The following is a 15,599-nucleotide window of genomic DNA, read 5'->3' as shown; positions in this document are numbered from 1 at the left end:
TTTCTGACTCCAGAAACTTCCTCTCTAGGGAGTGCAAACTTCCACACAGAAAGCAACTTGGAATTTCCACTGCTTCTTCCCCTTCTCTTGCTTCGTTGTCCTCTCTGATGATCCCCCCCAAGAGTCAGGGCCTTTTGCCCTTTGCTCAGGCCAAGCCCTTTTCTTGGCGCTCATGCTGTGTCAGCAGAACATGGGGTGCCTGAGCCGGGTCTTCTGAGCCGGGTCAAGCGGCCGCACCCAGGAGATCACAGATGGGGGATAGCCCAGCGATCAAGTTGTTTTGTCTGTTGCCCACTTACCGAGAGGTCAGCTGGCAGGAGTAGCCAGCAGCCTGCAGCTTTCTCTCTCTTCCTTTCCATTGGTTTTGTCTTTCCCTCCAGTAGCACGTGCTGCTACTCACTCGTTTCTTGAAGTAAGAGGAATTCTTCCCTAAAGGACCCGGTGTTTGTGGTGCTCATGTGTGTGCTTGTCCTCTATTTCTCTCGCCTTTCTTCGCCCTTCCTCCTCCCCCCGCCCCACCGGAGCCATACACGGGGACATGCCATCCGCACTTTGGGAAAGGAGAAGGTGCTGGAATCATGTTGCAGGCTGTTACGCACCGTCAGAACCCTGGGGAGCTGGTATGGGGAACTGTTGCTCCAGCCAAGTTGGGTAAAAACAATAAAAACCCCAAATCTCTCCCCTGCTCTAGGGCTGTTGTTACTGCTCTGTTCTACAGCTTTCAGTAAGGAGAATCAGAGTTCATTTGGACATTGAGGTTGTGTGGCCTGGTGGGAATTGTGGCACCAGGAGTTGGGGGTTCTCCTACCAACTATGTCACTGACTGGCTGGCTGACCTTTAAAGTGCTAGTGGGCCCCCTTTTCATCCCCATTTAAAGTGGGGACGCCCTTTGCCTTAAAAGGTTGCCAAATGACCAGCATCTGGATTTCAGGTGGATAGGAGATAAGAAACCTTAACAATGCTAGTTCCCAGAGGTTGGGCAGGTGGGGTAGATGGGAATGGGGAAATGAAAATGCTGGTTCCTGAATAGCTGTTTATTGTCAGGGAGTTTGGTTTGTTGTTTTTTTTAATGTCCTTTCTTCACTTATCTTTTTCCTAATCTGGATCTTTGCTCTCCTGCAGTGACTGTTAACATGTGTTGAGCACCTACTGTGTGTTTTTCTCAGACATGCCCACCCAATGATAGTGGGGAGGGAACAAAGACCCCAAGGTTATCTACAGACAGAAAAAAAAAGCCAGGATTTAATCTTGCATTTGTGGTCCCGAGTTGGAAGATACAATTCCTATTTCTCAGAGACCCGGGTCACTGGCATGAAAGGTGTCTCCCAGTCGGGTGATAGTTTTGCTAAGAAAATTGAGCATTATGTTGAGAGGAGTCTTCTAGGGTACAGACTCCACAGTGGGCTCCTGGCCTGAGGTTTTCAGCCTATTTTGTTTTTCTTTCATTCTTGGTTAAATTTATCCAGCTCTGGTTGACTCTGGCTGCTGTATATGGCCCACATGCTGGGCTGCCATTCACTGCTTCTGCCTCAGGATCAGGGCAATGCAGTACCTTTTCCAATTCTTTCCTCTCACTCAACTTCCCCCAGGCTATTTCCATCTCTCAGTGGAGTGGCTTAGGGCTAGATTGCTTTGTTCATCTTCACCGAGACTGCAGCTGTCTGGTCAAAAAGGCTTTGTCCCCGAGGAATCAGATTCTGGACTCTTGGAGGCATTGTGGTTTGCTGATGTACTGAGTACCCTCAGTATGTCGGACCCTGGGGTGGGGCGGTCTGGTTGGGATGCCTTTAATTCCCAGATTTCACTATGCACCTGGAAGGTCAGGGATCCTGCAGTTACAATTGTGTTCATCTCAGCTGAGTTTGCCCTGCCTGGTACTTTTATTGTTATTGTTCAGAGCACTGTAACCCAGGCTCCCACTGTTGCCCTGGGCATCTGCACCTTGGCTTTCACAGTTTATTTTGGGTTGCTCTGGTAACTTTGAGACACATGGAAGTCCTGTGGGGGTGGTGGTGGTAAAAACCTGGCTGGAATGGAGGTGGTCCAGGGAGAGAGGTGAACTTGGAACCTCAAAGTCAGACTGTGCCCTGAGAATTGGGGAACTGGGTTTCAGCCATCATTCTACTACTGACTGGCTTGGTGGTGTGGGCCCAGGCTCTGCTTGCCTTCTGTGAAAAAGGAGAAGGGACTAAAGGTATATTGGAAGAAGGAACTGAACTGGGAGAGTTAGGGGAAAGTGGGTTCTGGAGGCAAGCTTGCAAATAGCCTGGCAAACTAGCAAAATGGCAGGAGCTGCAGCAGCCTGGGAAAATACCAATGCGAAGCAATAGGGTCCTTCCCCTGAACCTTCTGCCGGCCGGACCTAGGGCCAGAAAGCCTCTGCTGAGCTGCATGGGGTGTTTCTGTGGCTGTGCAAACCACTGGGATCATGACCTGGGTGTCTGGCTCAGTAGTTGAGGACAGTGCCTTCTGTGGAAGCTTAGGGCTGGGGTTTGGAGGTGTTGTGGGCTTGAGGGTGACTCTGCTGCATAAGTGTGGTCAGGGCCCATGGCATTTTAATTTTTCTGGAGAGAAAGCTCCACTGGACTTAGTCCTCTTTGACCTATGAATTGGCTGCAAGCAGGAGAGATCATCTGTCCACCGCAGACCTTGTTTATACTCCCTGACCTGTTTATAGAAACTGGGGTCTGGGTGCCATCCTTTCTCTGACTTCCTCCCATTCCGCTTCGGCCCTAATTGGAGAACCATCTGAGGAGAACACTCTGCTTCCATTTTTGAGAGGGAGTAGGGAAGTGACTTGGCTGCAGAAGCCTATTGTGACTGTGTTCTGCCTGCTAGGAGATTGGCTCTTATCCCCTTAAGTTCCTCCTAATTTTCTGGTTGGTGGCCTCAGCCTGTTTGTCCCTTCCTCTCTCCCAGCAACAAAAACAGCTGTCTCCACAGCTCCTTCCTCAAACCAGGTTCCTCCCCGGCTTCAAAATCTTCCAGGGAGCAGCACAGCAGGGGCTTGTGGAAAGAACATGGGCTTGGGAGTCAGAGAATCTGGGTTCTAATCCCAGTTCTGCCACTTGCCTGGTGGGTGACCATGAGCAAGTCACTTAATTCCTCGACGCCTCAGTTTCCTCATCTGCCAGTGGGGTTCATTACCAGTAATTGTGGTATTTGTTAAGTGCTTACTATGTGTCAAGCATTGTTTGAAGTGCTGGGGAAGGCACAAGATGCAAGACACACTCCTTGCCCCACACAGGCCTCACAATGTAAGTTCATTCACTCATTCATATAATCATATTTATTGAGCGCTTACTGTGTGCAGAGCACTGTACTAAGTGCTTGGAAAGTACAATTCGGCAACAGATAGAGGCAATTCCTACCCAACAAAGGGCTCACAGTCTAGAAGGGGGAGACAGACTACAAAACAAGTAGACAGGCATCAATAGCATCAAAATAGATTATAGATATACGTACATCATTAGTAAAATAAATAGAATAGTAAATATATACAAATATACACAAGTGCTGTGGGACGGGGAAGGGGGTAGAGCAGAGGGAAGGAGTAGGGGTGATGGGGAGGGGAGGGAGGAGTTGGAGGGAGCTAGCTATCCCAGCTGCCTAGTACACAGCCTGGCACATAGAGTGCTTAACAAGTACCATAAGAAAGGTGTTGAATTCCCATTTTACAGATAGGTAACGGAGGCACAGAGAAGTTGTGACTTACCCAGGGTCACACAGCAAGCACGTGGCATAGCTGAGATTAGAACTCAGGTCCTCTGACTCCCAAACCCATTAGCCCATTAGACCATGCTCCTCCTACGTAGACTATGATCTCTCTGTAAGGACAAGGACTAAATCAGACCTGATTATCTTGTATCTTGGCTTGGCACACAGCAAGTAAGGGCTTAACAAATACTACAATTATTATTAATCATCCCGGCTGACTCTAGTTACTTCAATCACTGCAATTTTCCTTTAGTGCTCTTGAACATCTCTGCAAGTTGTGGGTGTATACTTCCCTACCATGTTGAATTGTTTCCCATTTTTATTTGATTTTACACTTCTCTCAATTCCTCAACATTTCATTACAGAAGGAAGGTGAGAAGAGGACATGAAGGAGAATTCCCTTCTCAAGCTATATACATTGCGGGGCAGTTTACAGTTCCCTGGGCTGCAGTGTGTGGAGGGACCACAGGGAGTTATCTTCAAACAGCACTTGTTTAAAAGTTTAATTGCTAATTGTTTCTGGATTTGGCTCCCTCCTTAAATCACTCAGATAGTCAGTAGAATTTCCTGAGCACTTAGTGTGTGCAGAGCATTGTAGTAAACATTTGGGAGAGTGTACTAGAATTAATAGGCCTGATCCCTGCCTTCAAGGAGCTAGGGAGACACACTAAAATTGATTAGAGGAGGGGGAAAGAAAAAGAGAAACCACCCCACCCCCTCCTTGATTGTGAGCTCCTTGTGGACATTCTTGAGTATTCCCAGGTGCCTTGAAGTGGTTGTCCACAATGTAGGCTGTTTAATAAATATTTTCTTGGATGTTGAAGAAAATGGTTTCTTCCATGACCTCCAAAATGGTCTTGACACCTATGGAAGACAGCCCTGGTTTTCAGCAGCTCTCCCGGAGCATTTTGATTCGTGTTCCGGATCAGTAACAGAGTCCAGGTTCTGGTGGAAGTTGACGCTTACCCCGAAAGCATGAAGGCGGGATTAAATGTAGGGCCCGTTGCCGTGCTGTTTCCCTAACCTAGTAGCATAACGCGTGCCCCATGCCACCCCTGTGTCCTCCCCACTTCCGATTTCTGTCTCTGCTCCGCGATGAGTGTTTATACCGAGTAGCATCTGTGTTTGTACTGGCCGGGGGAGTCTGTATCGTCTCAGCGCCCTGGAGCCCTCTCCTCCCAGGCATTGTGGCCAGATGGGAAATCTCAGGCCAGCGCCTCGGGGGTAGAAATCTTCCCGAAAGTGTGACTCACCCAGAGGGGGAGATGGTGGTGGTAACGAGAGGCTGCTGTCCTCTGTGGGGTCGGGGTGATGTAATTGGAGCCCCAAGTGCTCCCTATAGAGAGTTCTGCCTACCCCCACCTTCCTCTGGGGTCGGGTCTGTTCTGATGGTGTTCAGGTCTCCTCTTGGACAAGCCTGGACTCAGCCAGGTTCCCTTGGTATAGAAACTCTTCCTCCTCCTCATCAGTCCAAAACTCTTTGTCTTGATGAGACTGTGACTCACTTAATTCCTAATCCTTCATTTATTCTTAGACCTTGGAGTATTAATAGAGTCTGGTTGAGTCTGCTCAGGATTTTCTCTTTCCCAAGCTGCACCGAAATCCTCTTTGCTGGGAGCTTCAGGCCCCAGAAAGGGCGGTGTTGGTGGTGGGGTGGGGAAGAGGAGGGAAGAGGAGGGGCGGGAGAGAGAAAAGTAAGTACACTGTAGTCTTCCCTTACTTTTACCAATTTCTCTCTCCCTTCTCCCTAGCCTCCTAGGGATTTTGAGCCCTCCTTCAAGGAAGCCCTGATGACAATGATGTTCTAGTCAATCAGTAGTATTTACTGAGCACTTACTTTTTGCAGAGCACTGCATTAAGTGCTTGGGAGAGGACAATAGAGCAGTCTCCGCACTACAGCTAGTGTGCCAGAATCTGATGAAAGCAGGATATGATGGAAGCACAAGAAAATGATGTTTTATTGGGGAAGAGTAGCCCAGAAGGAGAAAAGTATGTTTCTGACAGGACAAGCTTTGCTCCCACAAATTCTGTCCAGAGGGTCTGTGTGTATTTTGCTCTGCCTCATTATTAGGCCCCGACAACTGGCAATTGTCTTATCCAGAGATCTGGTGACTTTTCCATCCACCTGGAGGCTGTCCTGGAATTTCCTCACTTGGCCGAAATAGCAGGATGGGACACTGGCCCCATACATTGAAAAGTGGCAGACACTTGAAGGCTGGGAGGTTCTCGGACTCTGACCCAGTCCCCTGGAAGACTTGCTGGCCAGGTTTAGTGAGGAGTGAGCTCAGCCATGGCAGAGTCAGACTGGGCGCAACTGGCAGTTCTTATTGCTTTTTGGATTTCCCTGGGGGAAATCTGCTTGGCTCTTGCCCATCCCTGAGAAGCGGGCGATTGCGTCTTCAGGGCTGGGTCCTTATGGCACCAAGGCGTGCAAACCCAGCACTATTCCTGAGCCTGGGCCATCAGCTACTTAGTGGTGATCTTCTGCAGGAAGCATTGAATGGGATCTATAGGCCTGGGGGCTACTTGCCCCGGAAAATAGGTTGTTGGAGTATTGGGATATTTGACAGAAGTGCAGGGCGGCTTCTGCTTGATCCCAGAGCACAGCCGGTCGATTTTCCGATCTGGAAAACCTGATGCAAGGTGGAGCTGCAACCCTACCCCAATTCCCCACCCAAACCACTTGGCGGGAGAGTGCCTGGTGGGGAAGGAGCAGCCAAAAGAGAGAAGAACTCTGCCCCAATCGGCATTCAATGAGTAACAAGCAAATACGGTCCAAAACAGCATGCAAAGTAGTTTGACTCTCGAGCCCAGCTCTCAGGTTTCATAATGAAACTGCATCCAGACTCCATTTTGGCTTCTCACAACACAGTTTCCTCCATCCCACCTCTCTAAACTCACCACCCACTCCTATTGCATTCCCTGGCTTCACTGCTCTTTTGATAAATCATAGCTCTTTGAGCCTTTGGTACAAAAGCTCTTCAGGGCAGGGACTTTGTGCTTTGACAGTAAAGATCCTTATAATAAAGGGCTCCTGGCAGAGTTGAAAAGTAAACAGAAAATGCCTTTAATATGGGATTTCCCCCATCTTGCATTTTTGCTGAATTGATTTTTTTACTCTTTATAATTCACGTGCAGGGACTCAGTGGAACATTTTCTGGAGCTGCTCGCCAGCTTCCTCTGCAGGCTCTCTGCCCTAAACTAGAGCCGCTCGGTCCATAGCAAGTAGCGTCTCTCATCTGGGGAAGAACGGGATGAATCAAAGACCCCAATGGGCAGCTGGATGGATCAGTCATTAGGCAGCCCAAAGTGGAATCCCAAGTGTTTCCTTCCTGTGTGGCCTTGGGCAAATTGCTTAACTCCTCCAAGCTCTACGTCTCTCTACCCGTGAATTGTCCGGTGGAACTGCGGAGCTGCTTTGTTTGAGAGGGTGCCCGCAATGCCAGCTTTGCAAATGCAGGTGGAAGGTTCGGGAAGCTTCCCCACAGAGGGCCAGCAGGCAGCTTTTGGCTGCTAAAGTGAAGTGTACCGAACTGGGGCCACAGGGTAATTCTGAACCCATGCTTTAGAGCACCTGGCAGTAAACAACTGAGTAACATTGAATATCGACTCCGTTCAAGCTGTTATGGGTGGCGGACTGTGGCTGGGGGAGCATTGGCAGAGAAACTATCCTATGTTGAGTTTTCAGGGTCTGAGAACAGAGGATTCTCAACTGGGGAGAGACAGCATTCGAACAAGGGGGAGTTGCTGAATGGATGGTCTCTGCGGGTTCTGGGCATGGGCGAGGGTGGGTGGTTTGAGGTGGCGTGGAGAGCTATGAGAGTTCCTCACTACTAATTAACCCCACGGAGAAGCAGTGTGGCCTAGTGAGAAGCAACACAGCCAAACGGAAAGAGCTCAGACCTGGAAGTCAGAGGTCCTGGGTTCTAATTCCAGCTCTGCCACTAATCTGCTGTGTGACCTTGGGAAAGTCACTTAACTTCTCTGTACCTCAGTTTCTTCATCTGCAAAATGAGGAGTCAATACTTATTCTCCCTCATACTTAAAATGTGAGCCACATGTGCGGCCTGATTTCTTGTGTCTACCCCAGTGTATAGTACAGTGCTTGGCACATAGAAGCGCTTAACAAATACTATTATTGTTATTATTATTCACCAACTACCTCAGCAGCCCAGACTCTTGGGCACACTGTTCTGAAACCCCAGGAAGGGGAAATAGATTGTTGAGTGACATTGACCTCTGAAGCCACCAGCCTTCACATGTTAAGCAGGGCTACCAAAAGTCCTCAAAAAGATGAGTTTGGGGGTGACACCCTTTTGCCCAGGACAGGGCATCCAATGCCTTTTAGCAGTGGTGCCAGGGAGGCCGTGCCGGCCTTGGGTGAGCCAAAGCCCGCTGGCAATTTGGGTTTCTGGTCCACGGGAACGTCCTCAACTCCTGACAGGGCTAGGACTGATGAGTCCCTGCAGGGTTTGGTTGGGTCTTGTGTTGGCAGTGTGGTTTGTGCTACAGTGTGGTTTGTCCTCTCTCAGATTCCATAGGTGGGCCCTTCCCAGCCTCTTCTCATCGATGCCACCACAAGCAAAAGCACTGCCTACCCATCCCCCAGTGTGGGACCCTCCCCCTCAGCCCACTGCTCTTCCACCCCCATACCAAGGGCTCCCAAATCCTCATGGACCTGACCCAGAAGGCGGTGAAGAGGCAGGCGAGCTTCTGCAATGCCATCACCTTCAGCAACCGGCCCATCGTCATCTACGAGCAAGTCAGGCTCAAGGTAAGGAAACCCAGGCCCACTCTATCTGCTCCCTTTCTTTTCCCTTCTCCTCCCTTCTTATCCCCACCTTCCTGCTTCTCCATCTCCTTTCCTGCTCTGTTCCTTCCCCATCTCATTTCTCTGCCATCTCCTCCCTCTCTCTGTCCTCCTTCCCTTTCCTTCTCTGCCACTGGCCACTTCTCTTAAACTGCTTCAACCGCACTGCCTTTCTCCCCTTTCCTCACACCACAGGCGAGATGAGATCAGGGGAGGCTTTGTGGAGAGTTCTGGGTGTAGGAAATAATAATAATAGGTAATGATGTTGGCAATATCCCTTTAAGTCTAGACAAAACTGATATTCTTAATGATGTGCTGGGGTGCTGATGTAGATTGTTGGCTCTCCAGCAGGGCTGGGATTGGTTGAGAAGCGAAGGAGCAGACATGAATTCCCAATCCTCCTTAATTTCTCCCCTACCCCCCACCAACACTTCCCTGCTTTTGGGATGTCAGCCCTTTTCACTAAAATAAGGAGCTTCTCCCAGGAGCCTGAGTGAACTGAAAGTGCAGGCCTCTGGCACTTTATTTCTTTAGTTCTTTTTTCCACAGCCCAAAGTCTGACGATGCAGGGTTGCAGTTAATCAGTCCCACCCCAGAAGATTCAGCTTTTTCAATGGAGAGATGCTGTATGTCCTTCCAAAAAAACCACGCTCTGGTTTTTGACGAGTCACTTAGTGGTCCTGTTATATCAATCCTGTTTTAGAAGGACTTAGGTGTAGCTGTGACTAGGCTAGACTGTAGCTCAGTCATAGGGAATGAATTGTATCGCTTGTTCCCAGGGCACTAAGTGGTCAACTTCAGGGTCAGTAAGTATAACAGCTCTTCCCCCTGGGGCCAAGCTGGTCGTGTGAATGTGAGCTAAGAGTTCTGTGGCCAAACCTTGCATAAGAGCCGTAACATCTCCCAAAAGGGGAGAAGCCAAACCATCGGCACACTGTGGGCAGGAAACCTGTCTAAAACTCTGTTGTATTGAATTTTTCCAAGGGCTTAGTACAGTGTTCTATATCCACTAAGCGCTCAGTACATACCACTGATTGATCAGGGCAGAGGCTGGATCTTGGTCTTGTTGTCTTTGCAGATCACCAAGAAGCAATGCTGCTGGAGTGGGGCCCTCCGGCTGGGCTTCACCTCCAAGGACCCGTCCCGGATTAACCCCGACACACTGCCCAAGTACGCGTGCCCAGACCTGGTGTCACAGAATGGTTTCTGGGCCAAAGCCCTGCCAGAGGAGTTTGCCAACGAAGGAAACATCATCGCCTTCTGGGTGGACAAGAAGGGCCGGGTCTTCTACCGGGTGAACGACTCAGCAGCCATGTTATTCTTTAGCGGAGTACGCACTACAGACCCCCTCTGGGCCCTCATCGATGTCTATGGCCTGACCCGTGGTGTACAGCTGCTAGGTGAGTGTGCTGAACCCTCCCTCAAAACCCTTCAGGTTCCAAGGGCGTTCCTAATCTGGCACTCTCCCTATCACTATGGCTCCTGCCGCTTGTCTATTTCTGGGGGGAGTGGAAAGTGCCTTCCCATAATCAGGCTCCAGCCCAGAGATCCTTCCCCCCTGTCATAACTCCATCTGGCAACTTCTAGTTTAAAAATTCAGGCCCTTCCCCAGGCAATCAACAAATATTTATTGAGTACTCGACACTGTACTAGACATTTGGGAGCTGTGTTTTAGGGATTAGGCCTGATCCCTGCTCTCAGGAAACTTCCTCTCTAGAGAGGGAGATAAAGTGAAATAGACAGTCAACCCAAATGTTTTCTGATTGGTATGATAATTAGCAGAACGGAATGATGAGTTCCTGGTCTGGTGGGTTGAAGATTTGGGGATGGCTTTCTGGAAGAGGTGGATTTTGAAATGTCATTTGAGAGGAAAGAGGTGATTTGGGGACAGGAGCAGTAGTTTCTTCCATGCCATAAAGCCTGCCCAGGTAAAGGCTTTGAGATAGCAAAGAGATTCAGCCATGCTCAGAGGTGCTGCTTAGAGGAGAGTGGGAGATGTGGTCCTTTCTCTGAGCGCCTTGGAGTCTTTTCCTGGTTCCTCAAAGCCACCTGGTTAGCACGGCAACCTTGCAAGGTATCCTGGATGAGTAAACCAATTCCAGTCTCAATGCAGTGGAATCTCTCTGATTGTGCCCGTCACGTGGGCAGTGGGAACAGAGCACAGAATAGACGGTTGAGATCATGCCTAGTGAATTATACAACCAGAGCCCACCATAATTAGGACAACAAAGGCAGAACAAACACAGTTATTGTGGGAGGAGGGAAGCAATAAATCACTGTACACCCTTCAGAAAAAGGGAAATTGATCCTAGGAGAACTTGTACCAGTCAACCTTCTGCTCTGGAATGAAAGCTGCTTCATCATTTTGCTGTTCCAGTGCCAGAAGTGTCAAAGATAAATATCTGCATGTGAATGTGAGTGTAACATACAGTTCATTGTGCCAGGTGAAAGAACATTCACAGACATGAGTATTATTTGTGCAAACTTTGTTCATACTCCATTTATGATTTGTAAGTACTTTTTTAGTGGTTGTGTGTGTGTGTTTGTGTGTGTGTGAATGCACGCGTGTGTATACAGGAAGGCCTGGCCCTTCTATAAGAGTGAGAGGAAGGACAGTTGTATTCAGGAATGAAAGCTTGCCTGGTAAACCAGAGAGAAGAAGGTCACCCTAAGTTTTGGCCCCTAGGCAAGAGAATTGTCTCATTATGTTTCATGGCTCTGTTGGCTTTTCTCCCTAATCACTTTTAACCTCCTTAGCTGGGGGAATTTTCTGGTTTTATTCTCTTAGAAGCCCCTGTAAGACTCTAACTTGGGGACATTTTTCTTGTCATTGTAAATCTCTTCTCAGGTCAGAAATCATCCCTCCATGTTCTCAAACTCTCTGACCTCTCAGGAGAAGAGCAGGCCTCCCACGGCCTCCCATGTGTTCCCACAGGCTCCCACGGTCTCTGGCCGGCCTGACCCTGTCCTGTAGCCTCACTCAGTTCTCTGAAGCAGTCCTGGTACTCTCACTAATATCACCCAAGGACTTTAATCTGGGGTTGTCTTTGGGACAAGGGGACCCCACCCACTTTTTCACTCCCTCCCTCCAATTCTCACTCCAATGTCCTGCTAGAAAGGGGAAATGGTGGCATCTATCAGGACTTGTGGATAAAAATCTAATTTGTGACTCAGGTGTTTAGGAAGTTTACTGAGGGAGCCTTTTCATTGGGTCTATTAATCTTGCATCGTTCTTCCTGTGGTCAGGAGTGGGATTGGTCTTCTATTTAACACTTTAGGTAACACTTACCCGCAAGGAGTGGTAGCAGAAACAACTCAGAAAGCTCCTGCCTCCCCATTAAGCTTCTGGTGGGCCCCTCAGGTTCAGGGGGCCACACCTGGACTCCTGTTGCACCCCATTGAGGTTGGCTGGGCTCTCCTCTCCTGTTTCTGGTCTGCTTTGCTCCCAAGGGCCTTTGCTACTAAGCAGAGGGAAGAAGGGCTTTCTATGTCTTCCAGCACTCTGGCTGCCTTAGACTTGTCTCTGCCTCAGTCAGCCTAGGCTAAGACATTTGTGCAGTTGGTAAGAAACTGCCACAGATATTGGTTACTTTGGGTTTCCACAATCTTGACCCAAGTACCATTAGCACGAAAAATAGAAGCTGGGTGGTCCCCAGGTTCTGATTTGGTATCATAATCCTGTACTCCAGATTACTGCAGGGAATTTAACTTGGTGCTGTGGGGAGACAACAGGAGTGAAAATCAGAGGAACCAGGTTTTTGTCCTGGATCTGCCACTTGCCTGTTGGATGACTGTGGGCAAGTCACTTAGCTAGTGCCTTCATGTCTCGTTATCCATCATCATAGATTGTAATAGTGAATAGAACAGTGGGTGGAATTAATTACGGGAAGCTTCTGGGAGAAGGTGGGCTTGAGTTCTTCCTTTCCCTATTTCCCAGGAATGTTATGAATGCCAAAATGACCTAAGTAATGTAAAAATCCTTTTGGAAATTAAAGTGGTGCATAAAAACAAGTTATTATCCTTTAGTCTATAAACTCGTCCCTCTAGGCTGTAAATTCATCGTGGACAAGGAAAGTGTCTACTGACTCTGCCTGTTTTACTCTCCCAAGTGTTTAGTACAGTGGTCTGCATAGTAAGCACTTAATATATACCATTAATTGATAGACTGTAAACTCTTCTAGTCTGTATGCTCCTCCTCTAGCCTATAAACACCTGGTGGGCAGAGAACATGTCTACAAACTCCCAAGTGCTTAGTACAGTGCATACAGTAAGCTCTCAGTAAATATCCACCTATTGATTATTATTATCATTAATGGGCCCCCTAGTGGATTTTTAAAAAGATGTTTAAGTGCTTATTATGCATCAAACATTGTTCTAAGCACTGAGGTAGATACAAGTGAATTAGGTTGGACACCATCCCTGTCTCGCATGTGGCTCACAGTCTAAGTAGCAGGAAGAACAGGAGAACTGAGGCAGGGAGAAGTTAAGAGACTTGCCCAAGGTCACATAGCAAGCATTTGGAAGAGCTGGGATTAGAACCCACATTCTCTGGCTCCCAGGCCTATGCTCTTGCCACTAGGCCACTACTTCTCTACTGCATGAGGGACTGTAGCTTCCCAAGTAACCTCCCTCTGATGATCTAGGTTTTGTCAGTCCAGAAAATCAGCTAACTGACCTTGCATTTCATTAACTTTAGGGATGGTGACAGGTTTGCCTAGAGTAGACGCCAAAGTCCAACCTCGCCCTGAAAGGCACGGAAAGGCAGGTAATCATTATTCCCATTTTGCAGTGGGCACAGCGAGTCCTGTCCCCCGCCAAGGGGGCTCGGGCATGAGAGTTGGGTCTTTTACTCATGGTCAAAACAGGCCACTGGAAAGGGGCAATTCTGGCTTGGTTTAAATTTTTCTGAGTTCCAGTAGTCCATTGCCCTGCACATAATAAGCACTTAAACATAATTACTGCTGCTAATTTTACTAGTACTATTATGGAGAATTTCAGGAAATGCAATCAACAATCAGACAAAAGGTCTCTGTTCACCACCCATGAGGTGTATAGCTCTTTGGGATGTGTCTTAGAGCTTGTCTAAAAGATAGATCTGGTCCTTGCCCTTATGTAGGTTGAAGTCTAATAGGAGAGAGCAGACTGGCACACATTAATCAATCAATCGTATTTATTGTTTACTGTTTACAAAGCACTATACTAAGCATAAAATCAATATGAATGTATGAAGAGGTAACATAATTATTAGGACAAATCAAAAGCAGAGGAGTGGCTCATCCTAAATTGTGCTACTGAGTAGGACAGTGGGTGGAATTAATTAGGGAAAGCTTCTTGGAGGAAGTGGGCCTTGAGTTCTGCTTTTAATAGGGGAGGGAGTGATCTGGTAGACAGGAACAGACTTGGTTGTTTCATGGTCCAGGGGAAAGGCTCAGAGTTGGAAGGATGAGATTTGCCTATCAATGGATCATATTTATTGAGCATTTACTGTGTGCAGACTACTCACAGGACTAAGCGCTTGGGAGAGTATGATGCAACAGGGTTGATAGACACAATCCTTGCCCACAAGGAGCTGACAGTCTAGAGGGGGAGACAGACAGTGAAATAAATTATAGATATATTCATTAAGTGCTGTGGGGTGGAGGGCGGGGTGAGGGTACAAATCCAAGTGCAAGGACAACAGAAGGGAGAGGGAGGAGGAAAGAGGGCGTAGTCAGGGAAGGCCTCAAGAGATGTGATTTTAACAAAGCTTTGAAGGTAGTGAGAATGACGATCTGTTAGATACGAAGGGCGAGGGAGTTCCAGGCCAGAGGCGGGACGTGGGCGAGAAGTTGGTGGCGAGATAGACGAGATCGAGATACAACGAATAGGTTGGTGTTTGAGGAGCCAAGTGAGTGTCCTGGGTTGTAGGAAATCACTGGGATAGGAAAGGTGAGGGCTAGATGATTGAGTGCTTTAAAGCCAATGCTGAGGGCTTTCAGTTTGATGAACTTGGGAAAATTTAGGCCAGGCCAGGATTCCTTCTTTCCGGAGGTAGGGTAGCCTGTGCTTACCTTGAGGAAAGGACTTAACTTCTCATGGCCTCTACCCCCCTGAGGGGAACGGGCTGGCCTTGCTTACCGGGCCTAGTGTGTGGCCAGTCCCATCTCTGGGACTTGAGCCTTACCAGGCATGAGCCACTGGTTTACACTTGGTTTAAGTGGGGCAATTTATTAGTGCCCAAGTTTTCATAAACAGGGTTGTCAGTGTGGTGGGATTGTTGCCAGCCTGTAGGGATGGAATCCCAAAGCCTGTCTTCCTGGTAGGTCAGGGGAAGGGCATTTTATCGACTCAGAAGGATGTTGTGGTGCTCATCTCTTCCAGCCTCCTGCTTCCTTGCCTTCCTGCCTCAGCCCAACCCAGATTAGCCACTCATCCTGCCAAAAAGTTCTTCCCAACCAAGACCTCCTTGCAGTTTAAGATCTTTTTCTCTTGTCCGGCCCTGTCTCTATGGCTATGGTGAACAACTCCTTTCCCTCCCATTGGCTCCATAAATCTATTGCCCAAGTTTATTCAGAGTGCTATTCTGTGTGTATCTTAGTTTCCCTCAACCTGGTTTGTTTGAGGCCCAACCTTATTTCCGTCTGAACGAGGCCTGGTAAGCCAGCGATACCTTACCTGTCTCTGTTTCCTCTTAAATGTTTTCCCCAGTGTTATTCAATCTTTCTAATTTTTTTATTATTTCCCTTCCACCACTATGGCCCTGCATGTGATGGTTTCATAAATGGGAACACATATAGTGTCTAGACCTCATCTTGTGCAAGTCAGGGCTTCTGCTAGGATCATGCTTCCAGGTTTTCCCAAGGGTTTTCAGCCAGGGAAAGACTGACCCTGGTGATGAATTGTCCCAGGGTTTCTGGGTGCAACATATGCCCATCAAAACTATATGGGCTATTATTGATCCTGCAACTCACTGGGCGTGGATGCTTAAGTTTAACTAATCTTCGAACTTTCAGTTCTACTTAGTTTTGCCTCCTAATCTTTGGGTGGGGAAGAGGGGAACTAAAAAGGTGAATAATTCATAAAACCCATTTG

At 48.2% G+C, this 15,599-nt stretch overlaps 1 protein-coding gene across 2 annotated transcripts in view; it reads left to right on the top strand.

Annotated features, from left to right (window-relative positions):
* NEURL1 (neuralized E3 ubiquitin protein ligase 1) overlaps positions 1-15,599 on the top strand; it is a 137,974-nt gene that overhangs the window by 75,746 nt on the left and 46,629 nt on the right. For both annotated transcript variants that reach the window (XM_029080823.2, XM_029080821.2), the window contains 2 exons: positions 8,251-8,492; positions 9,607-9,928. In XM_029080823.2, coding sequence (XP_028936656.2) covers positions 8,251-8,492; positions 9,607-9,928 — 564 coding nt within the window. The remainder of the gene's footprint in view (positions 1-8,250; positions 8,493-9,606; positions 9,929-15,599) is intronic.

This window comes from Ornithorhynchus anatinus, chromosome 16 (genome assembly GCF_004115215.2).
Source record: "Ornithorhynchus anatinus isolate Pmale09 chromosome 16, mOrnAna1.pri.v4, whole genome shotgun sequence".
NCBI lineage: Eukaryota > Metazoa > Chordata > Mammalia > Monotremata > Ornithorhynchidae > Ornithorhynchus > Ornithorhynchus anatinus.
The sequence above is the reverse complement of the archived record's forward strand: the minus strand, read 5'-3'. Positions and strand labels throughout refer to the sequence as shown.